The following is a 16,909-nucleotide window of genomic DNA, read 5'->3' as shown; positions in this document are numbered from 1 at the left end:
CCGCGCAGAAGGGGACATAGTGTTTCCGACAAACACATTTCTTTTTTTTTTGCAACGGTTAAAAAACACAAATATTTATTTTTATTATTTAATTTTTGAAATACCGTCCAACCATCGCACCCAAGAATCCCCTCCCCCCCCCATCCCCACCCCCCCCCACCCCCGAATTTTTTTATTTTTTATTTTTGCATTTTTTTTCCGCATTTTTGGAAGATAATGTAATAAATGACCACACCCCCACACTATACACCCCTCTTCACTCCACCCCCCCCCCTCCATTGTGATTGAAATTGAGAGTCCCTTCACCTTTAAAAAGAAAATAGATGAGCGGTCTGCACCCGCAAGTGGTTGCTCTTGTTTTGACATTGCTACAATGTTAAACAAGAACTTTGTTATGTTTTTGGTTAATAAATGTTTAATGTTTTGTAGTCAAATTAAACTTCTGAAACATTAATTTCTTTAGTTTAGACAGAAAATTCTCATTTTCTCTTATCTGAGGAATCTGGATCGGAAAAACTGCAAGAAACCATATTTGGATTCGGATTTGGATCCGAACAAATTTTTTGGATTCGTTGCAGCCCTATTAATTATGGATTCCAGAATTAATTATCTGGCACGGATTTGTAAATTGTAATAAATTGTTAAACTGCAGCAAATCATTTACTTCTTTTACTACTTCAAAGTGACATACAAAATTTTATTTATGTTGTATAGTAAACATTTCATTGTCATGAAAACTTTTTATACCCACTCTTTTCAGAGAAAAAGTGGGGTTTATGTGGTTATCTCCGCTGTCTGTCCGTCCTGGCCACTATCTCCTCCAACACTATTAGCATTAGAACCTTGAAACTTACATACAGGGTAGCTATGAGCATATGTGCTACGGTGCACTATTTGGAATTTTGATCTGACCCCTGGGTCAAAAGTTATGGGGGTTGGAGTGGGGCCGGGTCAGAGATTTTCCTGCGACCACGATTCATAAAGGCTCATAAGTACTGTGTTCCTTCAGATATTGCTTTAATATTTTGTATGCATGTGTATCAAGCCAACACCTTTCCATGCACATACAATTTTTTACCCCTGTGACCTTGACCTTGAACTTTAGGTCAGCGTTCAGGTTTCGAAAACTGCGACTGCAATTCGAAAAAGGCTCATAACTACTGTGTCCCTTCAGATATTGCTTTCATATTTGGTATGCATGTGTATCTGGACAACACTTTTCCATGCGCATACATTTTTTAACCCTTGTGACCTTGACCTTGAACTTGAGGTCAGCGTTCAGGTTTCAAAATCTGCGACTGCAATTCAAAAAAGGCTCATACCTATTGTATCCCTTCAGATATTGCTTTCATATTTGGTATGCATGTGTATCTGGACAACACCTTTCCATGAGCATGACATTTTTATGCTCCCACAAATTTTTTTGTGGGGAGCATATAGTCGCCGCTTCATCTGTCCGTGCGTGTGTCCGTCCGTCCGTGCACAATTTTTGTCCGGGCTATTTCTCAGCAACTAATTCAATTAAGCTTTATGGGAAGCTTCACTACCAAGAGGAGATGTGCATATAATCAGCCGGTTCTGGTCGGATGATTTTTCACAGAGTTATGGTCCTTTGAAATTTTCTATAAAAAAATTATTGTCCCCCCAACAACGTTTCCTTTTATTAACCAGGTTTTCCGAAGGAAAAAACTGGTTATTAGATTGGCGAATGCGGGCGGGCTGGCGGGCGGGCGGAACAAGCTTGTCCGGGCCATAACTATGTTGTTCATTGTCAGATTTTAAAATCATTTGGCACATTTGTTCACCATCATTTGACGGTGTGTCGCGCGAAAAAATTACGTCGATATCTCCAAGGTCAAGGTCACACTTTGAGTTCAAAGGTCAAAAATGGCCATAAATGAGCTTGTCCTGGCCATAACTATGTCATTCATTGTGAGATTTTAAAATCATTTGGCACATTAGTTCACCATCATGGGACGGTGTGTCGCAGGAAAGAATCACGTCAATATCTCCAATGTCAAGGTTGCCACGACTAAAAATAGATTTTTTTAAAAAACAAACTTACAAAGGGGGTTAATTATGTTTGTTCATTTCAAAAGTTCAGTTTGAGTTTTCTCCCTTTATCAGATTTTTTTTTCACAATGAAAACCTGGTTTTGTGACAATTTTGTTCCTTGTCTTAATATATAGTGCAATATTGTAACAAAAAAAACCTTTGAGGAGCATCACCCGTCTCAGACGGTTTCTTGTTTAACTTGGGATCCGTGTTCAGGTGTCAAAATTTGCGACCCGGATCCAAAAAAAGCTCATAATGTTTGTGTCCCTTCCGATGTTGCTTTCATATTTGGTATGCATGTGTATCTGGACAAGACCTTTCCATACAATTTTTGACCCCTGCGACCTTGACCTTGAACTTAGGGTCCGCGTTTAGATTTTGAAATCTGTTATGTGGTTATCTCCGCTGTCTGTCCGTCCGACCTGGCCACTATCTTCTCCTGCACTATTAGCACTAGAACCTTGAAACTTACACACATGGTAGACATGAGCATATGTGCGACAGTTCACTATTTGGAATTTTGATCTGACCCCTGGGTCAAAAGTTATGGGGGTTGGGGTGGGGCTAGGTCAGAGATTTTCACTCATTTTCATGCCCCCGAGAGTGGGCATATAATGATCCCGCTGTCCGTCTGTCTGTTTTTCTGTCACACTATTGCGTTTAGGTTTCGAAAAATGCTCATATGTCGCTTCAGATGTAACCTTCATATTTGGTATGCATGTGTATATGGACAAGGCCTTTCCATACGCACACAAATCTTGACCTTGAACTTAGGGTCCGCGTTTAGGTTTTGAAATCTGCGTTTAGGTTTCGAAAAAAGTTTTGGGGGCATATGTCTTCCGATGGAGACAGCTCTTGTTTAAGGTTATTTTACATTAACTTCTTCACTTCTACACCAATTTACTTCAAATTGGTACTGAACATCTCTTTTGATAAAACGGTCAATCTCAGCTATGCATGGCCCATTACCAACCTTGGGAAGCCCCTGGGTCAAACATGGGGCGTGGGGATACGCGTCGGCCTCTTTCGCGCCATTTCTAGTTTTAGATTAATGTCTGCACACTTTATTGAAACATATACACAAGTTAAAGTGAGCTTAAAGTGAGTATATATGATCAAATAACTTTTTATGCAAAAATATATAATGATGAAAAAGAACACCAGAATGCAAATTCAACAAAGTTGTACCAGAAAATTTAAAAAAGACTTGTTTTATTCAATTGCAAATAACTTATGGATGCACAGCAGAAAAATGGATCTTTTGTGTACACCAGACATGTACATTGATAGGAAATCCTCATCAGTCTGTGCCAATTTGCTCATATGACACATGGACTTAATATGTACTCTGAAACAAACATAAGAAAATGTATCAGTATAAACAATGTTAACTTTTTAGATATAAATTTCACAGAAATAAACAATATTTGATTGATTGAACATTATAAAGATTTTTATTCGATTGTTGATTTAAGACTGTTGACATTTACACATTATGAACTTGCTTTTAAGAAATCCTGTTAAAAAAAGACTTAAGAATTTTTATGAAACCTGGGCCACTTGTACATCTATGAATATAAAGTGAAACAATGTTAAAACTTACATGTTTGATATATCAACCTGTAGTTTTGGAATTAAAAACAAAATATATACGTATATCTAGTATTTGACTAAATTAATTACTGGTTAGATCTAGCTTCCCTTAGATCTCTGTCTTGTACACGATTTTTATCGTTCATTCCAGGTGGTTGCCTAGGTCTGTTATTCTGCTGCCCATGTGAATTTAATCTTAATAGTTCCTGAATTGAATGAGAAACATTTCTTCATGTGAATGATATTTGTACACAATCATTCTAAAACTAGAAACCTAATACTAATATTTGTTAAACCTATTGATACCACTCTTCACAAATTACATTTTAAAGCACTGGGCAATTTTTTAAGTGAAAAAGCTTGTGTAGTCATTTAATGGTACACATCACAGCAATTCAATGGACACTTATGTATCTTTTTGTCCCCTACCGGTTTTGGCTCTGTGCGTCTGTGAGTCTGTCTGTCACACTTTTCTGGATCCTGCGATAACTTTAAAAGTTCTTCATATTTTTTCATGAAACTTGAAACATGGATAGATGGCAATATGGACATTATGCACGTGATTTTATTTTGTTCCTACGTCAAAACTTCTGGTTGCTATTGCAACAAATATACTAGAAATACTGCTGAAAATGGTAGTTTTCTGGATCCTGTGATAACTTGAAAAGTTCTTCATATTTTTTCATGAAACTTGAAACATGGATAGATGGCAATATGGACATTATGCACGTCTTTTTATTTTGTTCCTAAGTCAAAAATTCTGGTTGCTATGGAAACAAATATATATATATATTTTTAATTCTGACAATGGTGGAATTTCTGACAATGGTGGAGCCGGTAGGGGACATATATTGCTTGGCAATAGTCTTGTTATCCCTATTTTCTGTGTATTTTTAGTTGTTTCAACGATGCAAAGGAAATATCCACATTTAGTCTAGTACTTGTTTAATATCATAAACAAAACACAAGTGTGATATCTCCATTTCAGACTCACAATCTGATCCTTGTCAGGTAAACTGTAAATTTTTTAGAACTACAGTTTGCCAATTGTGTAATTGCTGATTACACACAGGAACAAAAATGTGTATACATGTACCTCATTGGCAATTGACAATTAAAATACTATTTTCCTGTGCGTTAAGTAAAATAAAAAACTTTCAAAGATTTGCTTTTCACTGTTTAGCACTGAAGATATCTTATGTCTTCAGATAGAATGTTGTGAGTTGCTGATGAGGATTCAGGGTCCCACAACAGAATGGTTTTTGGACATGGAAAAAGAGTTGACAGAAATCGACCATTTAGTACCAGAAGGTAATTTACAGTAATAAAACGGAGAGCATTTTATAATAAACCATCTTTTACATTAACAAGGTCTTGAAGATCTGTTAATAATAAAAATATTAATTAACTTTATTAAGACTTGAATGACATTTGTCTTGAGTGTTTGGCAGAAGAAAAAATCACTTACCCGTGCGACACTTGCGTTGAGACACACTCTGAATAAATTTGAATAGTTTGAGTTTATTTTAAACTTGCTGTTCAAAAAGGATAACTTAGTTAAAAAAAATGAGTTGGGTCGTAGGTTATGCAATAGCGAACAACTCAAGTGCCTTCAGTGCTGTGATTGTTATCCCCACACTCTGAATCGGAGCGGGGAGATTATGTGATTATCTCCGCCGTCCGTCCGTCCATTCTGGCCACTATCTCCACCTACACTATAAGCACTAGAATCTTGAAACTTAAACACATGGTAGCTATGAGCATATGTGCGACAGTGCACTATTTGGAATTTTGATCTGACCCCTGGGTCAAAAGTTGCGGTGTGGGGATACGCGACGGCCACGGCCGCGCCATTTCTAGTTTAAATGTAGTCTCATCAGAGTGAAAATTCAGTAATGAGGAGGGTGTCATCCCTGATTAGCCTTTACAGACTTCACAGGCTAATCTAGGATGACACTTTACACACATGCATTAAGCCCCATTTTCCCAGAGCGAGGCTCACACTAATTTTATGGTTGAACATTAAGATGACATTTTATTAATACAATGTAGAAAGCAAACTAGAACAGTGGACGCCAAAGCCTATAGCTCGAGCTCTTCAGCAACTCTTCGGGCATCTTCGTCAAACTTTGCTGAGTCACAGGTGGGAAGAGGCAGTCAAAATATTACACAAAATCGCACAGACACCCCTGGGAACGTCAAATACCGTGTGGAAGGTATGCTGATTTATTATAAAGGATCTTAGCTCGGCATTTTGAATTTTCAAATAGTTTTGGATCCTTAGTTTGTATGTGGTGACTAATTAAAAATTGTAATTTCAATTAACTTAGTCCGCAATAAACTTTGTTATGCTTGGTTATCAACTGTATTTATGACTTTAATAGGCTCAGGCTAAGCAAATAATTAATTTCTAAAAACAGCATTCATTGCCATTCATTTTTAGATGGTTTTTATGGGAGTGTATGAAAAAGCAAATATTAATTTTACAAGATTTGACAAAATATAAGTGTGGCTGTCAATTCTGCTTGCTGCAAACACTGTATGGTAAATAGAGAGTTAAATTGTCAGTTTTTTTTAATAATTAAAATTATTTAAAATTGGTCCTGTATATAAATAACTAAAGACTGCATTTTGAAGTATATGTTAAGGTTGGATCTGAGTTGCTTGCGATGGATGGCCACCAGGATAGGGATCTTCTGCAGAGACTTTATGGGTGTGTATTTTACAATTTATTAGTAGCAGGCCTTTTCGTGGCTACTTGTGGAAAAATTTAATTTCTGCATTTGGAATTATTTAGCGCAAAAGTCCACTGATTTAGGAAATAATTATTAAATATAACTCTTGATTATAAATTTATTTATATGAACAAAATCATATAAATTAATTATATAATAAAATAGATGTAACTGAAATAAAATTGAGATATAATATAATAATAACTAGAAGCTTATTTCTAAAAATAAGATTTTTTTTTGAAATGGGATTTTTTGTCAAATTTGGAATTTGTTTACATTTTGTTTTGAGAATGTGTCGGAGTATAATGTACAGTGTTTTCTGATATTTCACGCCAGTATCTTTTATTTAAAATATGTAAATTGTAAAAAAAAATCTCAAGTTGTTAAAATTGATTTCTTTATATAAAACTGCCAAATAGGTACATGCACTGAATTTGTTTTTCTGTATTTGTGATAAGCGGATAAACAGGTTTCATTGGAATATGTTCATATGGGTTCATACAAATACTTGTTCAGGCCTTTCCCTAGGACTTTGTTGATGCATGGCACAGGGGACTCTAAAGTATTCAATGTTTTAGATTTTAGCCAGAGTTTTATGTGTCCTATATTATTCTTTGCATTGGTCTAGAGCTACAAAAAGTATACACATATAATAATTGGAAATTTAGGTAGAGGGGTAATCCTGCATTGAACATTCAGACACAGGGTACCATTTTTTGACATTCAGACACAGGGATGCCACTGTGCTCAAATGCCCTGGAAAAAGTCTGATGTACATATAAAATCATACATTCTTGATAGCATGAAATGCTTACTCAAATGTGCATTCTTATTATGCAAGAAATAATATAAAAATAAACAATAATAAAAGGTTAATATATGAAGTATATGACATGTTGTCTACTTACTGTACTCATATAATCTCAAACACCTCTGAAACAGAAAAAATGTTTGCAGTCCCAAAGTTATTTGGTTTTGACAGTTTTCATGGTACTTTTAAATCTTTGACTGGATTTTCCATATAGTTCTTAATAAACGCTTGATTAGCTATGTGCTTCAAATTTATCGTTAAATAAAAGTATGGCCATTGGTCTTAAACCTTGCTGTTCATAACAGTAATGTACAGTTCATGGGTCTTTCAACATTGATTTCTATATGACAAACAGTCTGGAAAATGGTGCTTAATGCATGTTCAGTCTGATAAGCCTTTATCAGGGTCAACAATTACCAGAAGGTCTCTTCTAAACAAAAATTCTTTCTAAGTGGAAAGTGTCATCGCAGATTAGCCTATGAACACTGCACAGGCTCATCTGGGACAACACTGTACACCCATGCATTAAGCTCTATTTTCCCAGAGTGAGGCTCATTTTATATTTACACAGGCTGCCTCTCCTCACGCCACACTGATTTAATTGTCAGACAGAGCAATTTTAATATGATACTTTTTTTTATGACCCCAGTAGGGTCGCATATAGCAGTCGGACTGTCCATCCATCTGTTAGTCCGGCATTCCATTTTTAACCAAGTTTTTAACCAGGTTTCATCGAAGGAAAAAACTGATTATTAGATTTGCGAATGTAGGCGGCCTGGCGGGTGGGCTGGCAGGCGGGCGGAACAAGCTTGTCCGGGCCACAATTTTGTCGTTCATTGTGAGATTTTAAAATCATTTGGCACATTTGTTCACCATCATTGGACTGTGTGTCGCGCGAAAGAATTATGTCGATATCTCCAAGGTCAAGGTCACACTTTGAGTTCAAAGGTAAAAAATGGCCATAAATGAGCTTGTCCGGGCCATAACTATGTCGTTCATTGTGAGATTTTAAAATCATTTGGCGCATTTGTTCACTATCATTGGACGGTATGTAGCGCGAAAAAATTATGTCGATATCTTAAAGGTCAAGTTCGCCACTAAAAATAGATTGAATTTGAACCAAGGGGGGTAATTATGAACAATCAGTAACAATGCACATTTTGAGTTGTCTCCCTTTATCAGATTTTTTTTTCAAATTGAAATCAAAGTTGTCATGTGTAAAAATATATTGAATTTGAAACAATGGGGTAACAATGCACATTTTGAATTGTCTCCCTTTATCAGACTTTTTTTTGTATTGAAAACCTGGTTTTGTTACAATTTTGTCCCTTGTTTTAACTTTTTTCCAAAAATGTTTTAAAATATTGACCTGATTTTTAGCTCATCTATTTTTTGAAAAAAAAAAAAAAGCTATTGTCATCACCTTGGCGTCGGCGTCCGGTTAAGTTTTGCGTTTAGGTCCACTTTTCTCAGAAAGTATCAATGCTATTGCATTCAAACTTGGTACACTTACTTACTATCATGAGGGGACTGGGCAGGCAAAGTTAGATAACTCTGGCGTGCATTTTGACAGAATTATGTGCCCTTTTTATACTTAGAAAATTGAAAATTTTGGTTAAGTTTTGTGTTTAGGTCCATTTTATTCCTTAAGTATCAAAGCTGTTGCTTTCATACTTGCAACACTTACTAACTATCATGAGGGGACTGGGCAGGCAAAGTTAGATAACTCTGACGTGCATTTTGACAGAATTATGTGCCCTTTTTATACTTAAAAAATTGAAAATTTGGTTAAGTTTTGTGTTTAGGTCCACTTTATTCCTACAGTATCAAAGCTATTGCTTTCATACTTGCAACACTTATTAACTATCATAAGGGGACTGTGCAGGCAAAGTTATGTAACTCTGACTGGCATTTGGACGGAATTATTGGCCCTTTATACTTAGAAAATTGAAAATTTTGTTAAGTTTTGTGTTTTGGTCCACTTTACCCCTAAACTATCATAGATATTGCTTTCATACTTGGAACACTCGCAAACTATCATAAGGGTACAGTAAAAGGACAAGTTGCATAACTCTGGTTGTCATTTTTACGGAATAATGGCCCTTTTTTGACTTAGTAACTTTGAATATATGGTTAATTTTTTTGTTTCGATCCACTTTACTTCTAAAGTATCAAGGCTATTGCTTTCAAACTTCAAATACTTTCATGCTATCATGAGGTTACTGTACCTGGCAAGTTGAATTTTACCTTGACCTTTGAATAACATTGACTCTCAAGGTCAAATTATTTAATTTTGCTAAAAATGCCATAACTTCTTTATTTATGATTAGATTTGATTGATACTTTGACAAAACTACTCTTACCTGACATACCACAATAGACTCCACCCAAACCATCCCCCGTGTCCTTCTCCCCCCCCCATCCCCCCTCCCCCCCCCCCGATTTTTTTATTTTTTTTATTTTTTTTATATTTTAAGATCATCTCACAAATGACCACCACACCCTCACACTATACTATACCCCCCCCCACACCCATCCCCCTCCCCCCTCCCCCCCCCCCAAATCCCCCCCCCCCCAATTTTTTTTTTTTTTTTTTTTTTTTTGTTAAGATCATCTCACAAACGACCACCACACCCTCACACTATACTATACCCCCCCCCCCCACCCCACCCACCCCCAATTTTTTTTTGAAACGGTTAAAAACAAATATTTTTTTTATTATTTTATGTTTGAAATAACGTCCAAACCATCTCACCCAAGAATACCCCCATCCCCCTCCCCCCCCCCCCCCCAAATTCCCCCCCCCCCTATTTTTTTTTTTTTTTTTTTAAGATCATCTCACAAATGACCACCGCACCCTCACAATATACCCCCACCCCACCCCACCCCCCACCCATTTTTTTTTTTTTGAAACGGTTAAACAACACAAAAATTTATTTTTATTATATTATGTTTGAAATACTGTCCAACCATCGCACCCAAGAATCCCCCCCACCCCCTCCTCCCACCCCCCTCTTCCCCCCCCCCCCCCCCCCCCCGATCCCCGATTATTTTTTTTTTTTGCATTTTTTTTTCGCATTTTTGGAAGATAATGTAATTAATGTCCACGCCCCACACTATACACCCCTCTTCACTCCACTCCTCCCTCCTTTGTGATTGAAAATGAGAGTCCCTTCACCTTTTAAAAGAAAATAGATGAGCGGTCTGCACCCGCAAGGCGGTGCTCTTGTTTTGTATGTGAGTCTACCTACATGACTTACAGATAAAGTGTGAGTTTCATTATGTACCATTCAATCTTGGAAAAGTTATGGGCCTTGGACTAAATAATTTTCTCTTAAAAAAGCTGTTGCCGCTTCAAATTAGTTCACAGTAGGGGACATTGTGTTTAACAAATGCAGGTCTTGTTTACATTTTTTGTCAAAGGATTTAAAGAACGAAGATCTGAGTATCAATATGCAAACAGGTGCTATTGAATATAATGAACTAATAATAGGTCAACTGAATACATGTGTTTGCAAGTCAATTATGGAAAACAAGTTATGAATGTTTAATCTAGAACAACTTGCACTTCAGTACAGCCAAGCAGCTTTCTGGTATGAATCAGGAATTTGTTGCGCTGGAGTTTGCAGTCTACTTGTTGAGTATTGGGGAGAAGGCAGAGGCAGTCACTGTACTCCAGGTAGGGTTACACTGAACTATACAGAACTTCATGTAGAGTAACACTGCACTTTGCAGAGCTCCAGGTAGGGTGACACTGCACTGTGTAGAGCTCCAGATAGGGTTAAACTGCACTGTGCAGAGCTCCAAATAGGGTTACACTGCACTGTGATGAGCTCCAGGTAGTCCAAGCTATTTTTTATTGGTATCATAATGCAAGGTCACTTGATCAACAATTAATAGAATTAGGCCCTTTTTGTACTTGGGGAAAATCAGGAAATATTTGCATCCATCAAATCTTATCTCTAGCTGACATGTAGACCTAGGATTGGGTTGCATTAGAGGCCAGTTTTGTCAAGGTCAAGGTTTCTGTTGCATAAAATATTTTTAACCCCTAAAATTACTTAGTTACAATAGAGATATTGCTCTGATTTTGTGTGTGTAGGTAGGTTAAATGCTGATCTAGCATGAAATTGCATTTGAACCAGTGGGGTCAAGGTCACTGTTCCTAAAAATAGAAAGAGAGTTTCTGATCAACAGCTGAAGTATGGATGGGGGTAATTTTCTGTTATTCTGTATATAGCTACCTAACCCTCAGACTATTAGAACTGTAGTATAAATTTTAACCCTGGTTATATTTATTAATATAAAAGGGTTGATAGAAGTATATTTATAGATAAAAATGTGGAGATAAACTTATGATTTATACTTGTAGATATTTTATGGCGGTAAGAAATATTTTACTTAGTTGTGTCTGTTTTTAGCAGTTAGGCATAATTTTATGTACTAAATGGTACGAAATAGTTTCAATGCACTATGCAGTCCCAGTTAGGGTTAATCTGCACTTTTCAGAGCCCCATGTAGGGTTATTCTGCACTATGTAGAGTCCTATGTAGGGTTTATCTGCACAATGTAGAGCCCCAGGTAGGGTTATTATGCACATTGTAGAGCCCCAGGTAGGGTTATTATGCACAATGTAGAGCCCCAGGTAGGGTTATTATGCACAGAAGAGTCGCAGGTAGTGCACTATGTTAAGCTCAAGTTAGGGGTTTTGTGCACTATCAAGAACCCCAGTTAGGGTTATTCTGCACTATGAAGAGCCCCAGTTAGGGTTATTCTGCACTATGAAGTGTCTGGTGTAGTTTTTCCTGCACTATATAGAGCCCAAGGTAAAGTTATTCTGCACTATGAAGAGCCCAAGTTAGGGTTATTCTGCACTATGAAAAGCCAATGAAGGGTTATTATGCACTAAGGTGAGCACCAGGTAAGGTTACTCTGCTCTATGAAGACGCCCAGGTATTTTTTTTATATTCACTATGTAGAGCTTCAAGTAGGGTTATTCTGCACAATGTAGATTCAAAGTTAGGGTTAGTCTGCACTATGAAGAGCCCAATATAGGGTTATTAACTTATTATGCACTATTTACAGCTTATGGTTAATCTGCACTATGTAGAGCCCCAGGTAGGGTTATTCTGAACTAAGCAGAGCCCCAGGTAGGGTTATTCTGCACTATGTAGATCCTCACTTAGTGTAATTCTGCACTAAGCAGAGCCCTATGTAGGGTTATTTTGAACTATGTTGATCCTGGTAGTGTTATTCTGCACTATGTAGAGCCGCAGGTAGGGTAAATCTGCACTATGTAAATCCCCAGGTAGGGTTATTCTGCAATATGTAGAGCCCAAGATAGGGTTATTCCTGCAAGTCGAAGAGCCCTATGTAGGGTAATTCTGCACTATGAAGAGCCAAAGGTTGGGTTTTTCTGGCCTATGAGGAACCACATTTAGGTTTGTTTGCACCCCAGGTAGGGTTAGTATGCACTATGTAGAGCCCCAGGTAGGGTTATTCAACACTATGTAGAGCCATGGGTAGGGTTATTATGCACTATGTAGATCCCCAGGTAGGGTTATTCTGCTCTATGCAGATCCTAGAGTAGGGTTATTCAGCACTATGTAGACCCCCAGGTAGGGTTATTTGGCACTATTTAGAGCCCTGGGTAGGGTTATTATGCACTATGTAGATCCCCAGGTAGGGTTATTCTGCACTATGTAGATCCTAGAGTAGGGTTATTATGCACAATGAACAGGCCCAGGTAAGGTTATTGTGCACTACATAGAGCCCTGAATGGGGTTATTATGCACTATGTAGATCACCAGGTAGGGTTATTCTGCACTATGTAGATCCCAGATGAGAGTTTTTATGCACAATGCACAGACCCAGGTAGGGTTATTCTGCACTCTGTAGAGCCCCAGGTAGGGACATTCTGCAATATGAATTGACAGAGATAAATTTTCTGCATAGCAAAGATAACTTTGCCCAAGTCCTGTTATCTGGTCAGTCAAAAACAAATAAGAACTTGACCTGAATTTTTTATGGGACTTAAGAGTCGGTATAAGAAATTTCTTGACCGTGTTCTGTTTGACTGTCTTTGTCCAATAGCTGACGGACTTTAGCAGAGACTGTTATCCTTCTGTTACTTGTTTATTACCGAATCATGAAGCTGTATAATACATGTAATGTAATAAATGCAAAACTATTCTTATTCTGCAGAAGGACATAAGCTACAGAGGTAAGAAATTCGAAATGGGAAAGGGTGATCGACAGATTCGTAAGGCCTACCTGGGACTGGTGCTGCATTCTGAGTGGAGAAGATGTCGACAACTGCTAGAAAAACACAAGCGAGGGGAGTTGACAGGTGCTCATGAATTTATAAATCCTGAATGTGGACTTAAAACAACACATAGTTTTAGCAGCTACTCACTTTGTTGCACAATCCATTATTACATTTCTGAAATGTACCATTCAATATGTCTTAATTTTTCTGTATGTTTGGAGCGATGCATAGGTCTGTCAAGTTGTCATTGTCTGTTCATTGATTGGGTATTTGGTCAGTTACCATTTTAAATTGGATCTTCACATTATAAAATATTGTTTCAGAAATTAATTTAATAAAAAAAAAATTATGTTCCAAAAAACAACAATATAGACGTACATATCACTCATCTGATAGGCAAAGGTAATGTACTATTTACACTCACGTTATAAAATGCTAGACAATTTCTTTTGGATCTTGCCGTGTGTAATTCTCCCAACCGTGTTTTCCATTGTGCAGACGAAGTGAGTCAGGATGTGGCGTCACAACTACGCACGTATGAGATGCAGTGTGAGCGTTATGCAGAAAAGGCACTAAAATGCTTTGAAGGCATTGACTTGCTGCCAGGCACATGGAATATTTTCCTGTGGAAGTACGTTGAGGTATGAAATCAGCAAGCGATTCAATTGAGCTGCGTTTGAGGAAAACATGGATTTTATTGTTAAAACCGTATTAAAACGAAAACATTCATCAAAGTGGAAAGTTTTGTCCCTGATTAGCCCTCGCATAGGCTAATCTGGGGCGACACTTTACGCAGCTGCATTAAGCTGCCAATTTAAGGTAGCGCACCCGTAATCGGAACCTATCCAAATATAATCTAATGTATTATTTTCTTAATCAGCATCGTTTCACTGAACTACATGCAAATTTTTAGGTAGGATTTCCATGCTTTTTAAAAAAATATACTGATTTTTTCAAAACCACCCCCACACTCGGCTTTTGTCCAGTTTATTTGCACCCCTGGGGTATATGAAAGTTCCAAAATTTATCCAGATTTCCAAATATCGGCATGCAGTTGGTGTGTTCAGATGCAGTAAAGGTTTTTAAAGTTTAAACAAGATGAAATAAGTGTTTTTTTTACAGACATTTATTTTTTATAACGTGGAAGAGCTCCATGAAATGTTAGTGGTTTCAGCCAAGTAGAAGTTAGGGTTGGTTAATAACAAAGAGTCATAAAATTCAAAATAGTATCATTTAAGTAATATTTTGAACTTAGTTTTTATAGATACACTATATAAAGCAAAATTACCAAGAAATACAGAGATTAACCGTTTACTTTTTGAAATAAAAATAAAAATGCATGATTCGTATTTTCAGCAGTAAATCACCCAATTTAGCCATAACGTTGTTTTAATTTTAAAAATTGAAGAATGTGCATAAAAATTGCAACAGATTTAACAATAAACATAGCTTATATGCTATATAAAATCAAATTACGTTAAAAAAGAAAGAAAACGCGCCGCAAAAAGTATGCGACGTCGGCAGGATTCAAACCTGCGCTGGAAGATCCTAAAAGATTTCTAGGCTATCGCCTTTACCACTCTGCAACAACAACTTTACATTAGTAAAAGCTTAAATTAGATATAAATAAGTAAAAAGTTAAAAAGGCTCTGCGATCTTGGAAGAAATCGTAAAATCATATTTTTCAGATGATATTTGGATCAAAGTCAATATTTATTCAATATTGTGAAAATACTGTATTATAACGGAATTACGTAAACATATATCAAAATTCGAAGTTTTAAAAATATAAAATTCATCTCTCGGAAATAACCGATCATTGAAGATCGGCAATGATCGTAAAATAAATTGCGGGAAATCATTACAGGTGCGCTACCTTAATGCTTTTTATTAAATGATGTCCAGAATATTACTCTTCCAAAGAACAGTGTTTTCTTTTTAATAACAAGTTACTGGTAGGTATTGCACAAAAATCACAAAGTGGACTTCAAAAAGTGTAACTTGCGCATTTACTGAAATTGTTAATTGATATATTAATGGGCAGGTGAGTGTAAGGTGTAAGTGTTGTATTTGAACCATGCTTTGTGAAAAGAGGGTTTAATGCATGTGCCTAAAATGACGTCCCAGATTAGCTTTTGCAGTCTGCACAGGCTAATCAGGGAAGTCACTTTCCGCCTAAACTGAATTTTTGTTAAGAAGAGACTTTCTTTAAACTGACAATATCATAAAGGCGGAAAGTGTTGTCTCTGATTAGCCTGTGCTTACTGCACAGGCTAATCAGGTATGACACTTAACATACATGAATTAAACCCCTTTTTCACAGAGCAGGGCTCATTTATTATTGAACAACATGTAGTGTACAACCTTGTGTCCAATTTCATTGGAAACACTAACGTAATATTTTTAGCTCGTCATCGTGTTGTGTCGTCAGCCAGCGTCGTGCTAAAACTTTGATATTTTGCTCTAAAATCAAAGTGCTTCCACCTACAACTTTGATGAGTTCTACACGCCACACCCAGTTTTGGGTCACTAGGTTAAAGGCAAGGTCACTGTGACCTCTAAAAAAAACATTCTGACAAGCTTTCATTTATTAAAAAATGCACCCGCAGCCTAGCCTTGGCACCCGTTATGCAGAGCTCTTGTTAAGTGTTATTCTATGCCTGACTGGTAACACAATGATTCATTGTGCCCATTTCTAAAATGTTATCCTGTGCCAGCAAAACAGCAATGGTGAGAGTTAAGTGACTGGCATACGTATGTGCACATTGTATTGGTAATCCTCATAGAAAAGATATACTACACTTGTTCAGAAAATGTGTGATCAGAGCTCACAGTCAAACAAGTCTTTTAGAACATCTACTAAGAATTTAGAATATTCTTTTCATTAAAATATCCAGTAATTCCATATAAAGAACTTTGCATTAGCCATCTCTTAATACATATTTCTTTATTTAGTACATATTGTTACTGACATAAGCACCATTGATAACCTGCACATATTCAAAGTCGGAAGTGCTAGTTCTTGACAGGACTGAAATAATAAAGGATTTGGACCGTGCTCTGTGAAAAGAGGGTTTAATTCATGTGCGTAAAGTGTCATTCCAGATTAGCCTGTGCAGTCCTCAAAAGCTAATCAGGGACGACACTTTTTGGAAAAACTTAATTTTTGCTAACTAGAGACTTTCTTGAAACGAAAAATATCATTAAAGCGGAAAGTGTCGTCCTTGATTAGCCTGTGCCGACACACATGCATTAAACCCCTTTTTCACAGAGCACCGCTCATTTAAAAAATATTTGTTACAGCTTCTGGTTGAGAATGATTCCCTGGACGTGGCAGAGAATCACCTGCAAACATACTGCCAGTCTCACCCTGATTGTCTGTCCTCGCAAAAATGCCTCTACAACTTCCTGCGTGATCATAGAGAGGATAGTGACAAGTTAGTGACA

General features: G+C 37.0%; 1 protein-coding gene across 3 annotated transcripts in view; it reads left to right on the top strand.

Moving 5' to 3' along the window:
• The window catches only part of LOC127873136 (TATA box-binding protein-associated factor RNA polymerase I subunit A-like), a 37,399-nt gene that overhangs the window by 4,731 nt on the left and 15,759 nt on the right, over positions 1-16,909 (top strand). For 2 of the 3 annotated variants that reach the window (XM_052416775.1, XM_052416776.1), the window contains exons 2-8: positions 4,857-4,959; positions 5,701-5,864; positions 6,297-6,361; positions 10,768-10,873; positions 13,399-13,543; positions 13,961-14,103; positions 16,766-16,909. The exon at positions 16,766-16,909 is cut by the window's right edge and continues 9 nt beyond it. In XM_052416775.1, the coding sequence (XP_052272735.1) occupies positions 4,857-4,959; positions 5,701-5,864; positions 6,297-6,361; positions 10,768-10,873; positions 13,399-13,543; positions 13,961-14,103; positions 16,766-16,909 (870 nt within the window). The remainder of the gene's footprint in view (positions 1-4,856; positions 4,960-5,700; positions 5,865-6,296; positions 6,362-10,767; positions 10,874-13,398; positions 13,544-13,960; positions 14,104-16,765) is intronic. The other variant, XM_052416777.1, reaches the window with a different exon arrangement.

Source organism: Dreissena polymorpha, chromosome 3 (assembly GCF_020536995.1).
Source record: "Dreissena polymorpha isolate Duluth1 chromosome 3, UMN_Dpol_1.0, whole genome shotgun sequence".
In the NCBI taxonomy this organism is placed as follows: Eukaryota; Metazoa; Mollusca; class Bivalvia; order Myida; family Dreissenidae; genus Dreissena; species Dreissena polymorpha.
This window is presented reverse-complemented; position numbering and strand designations above follow the sequence as displayed.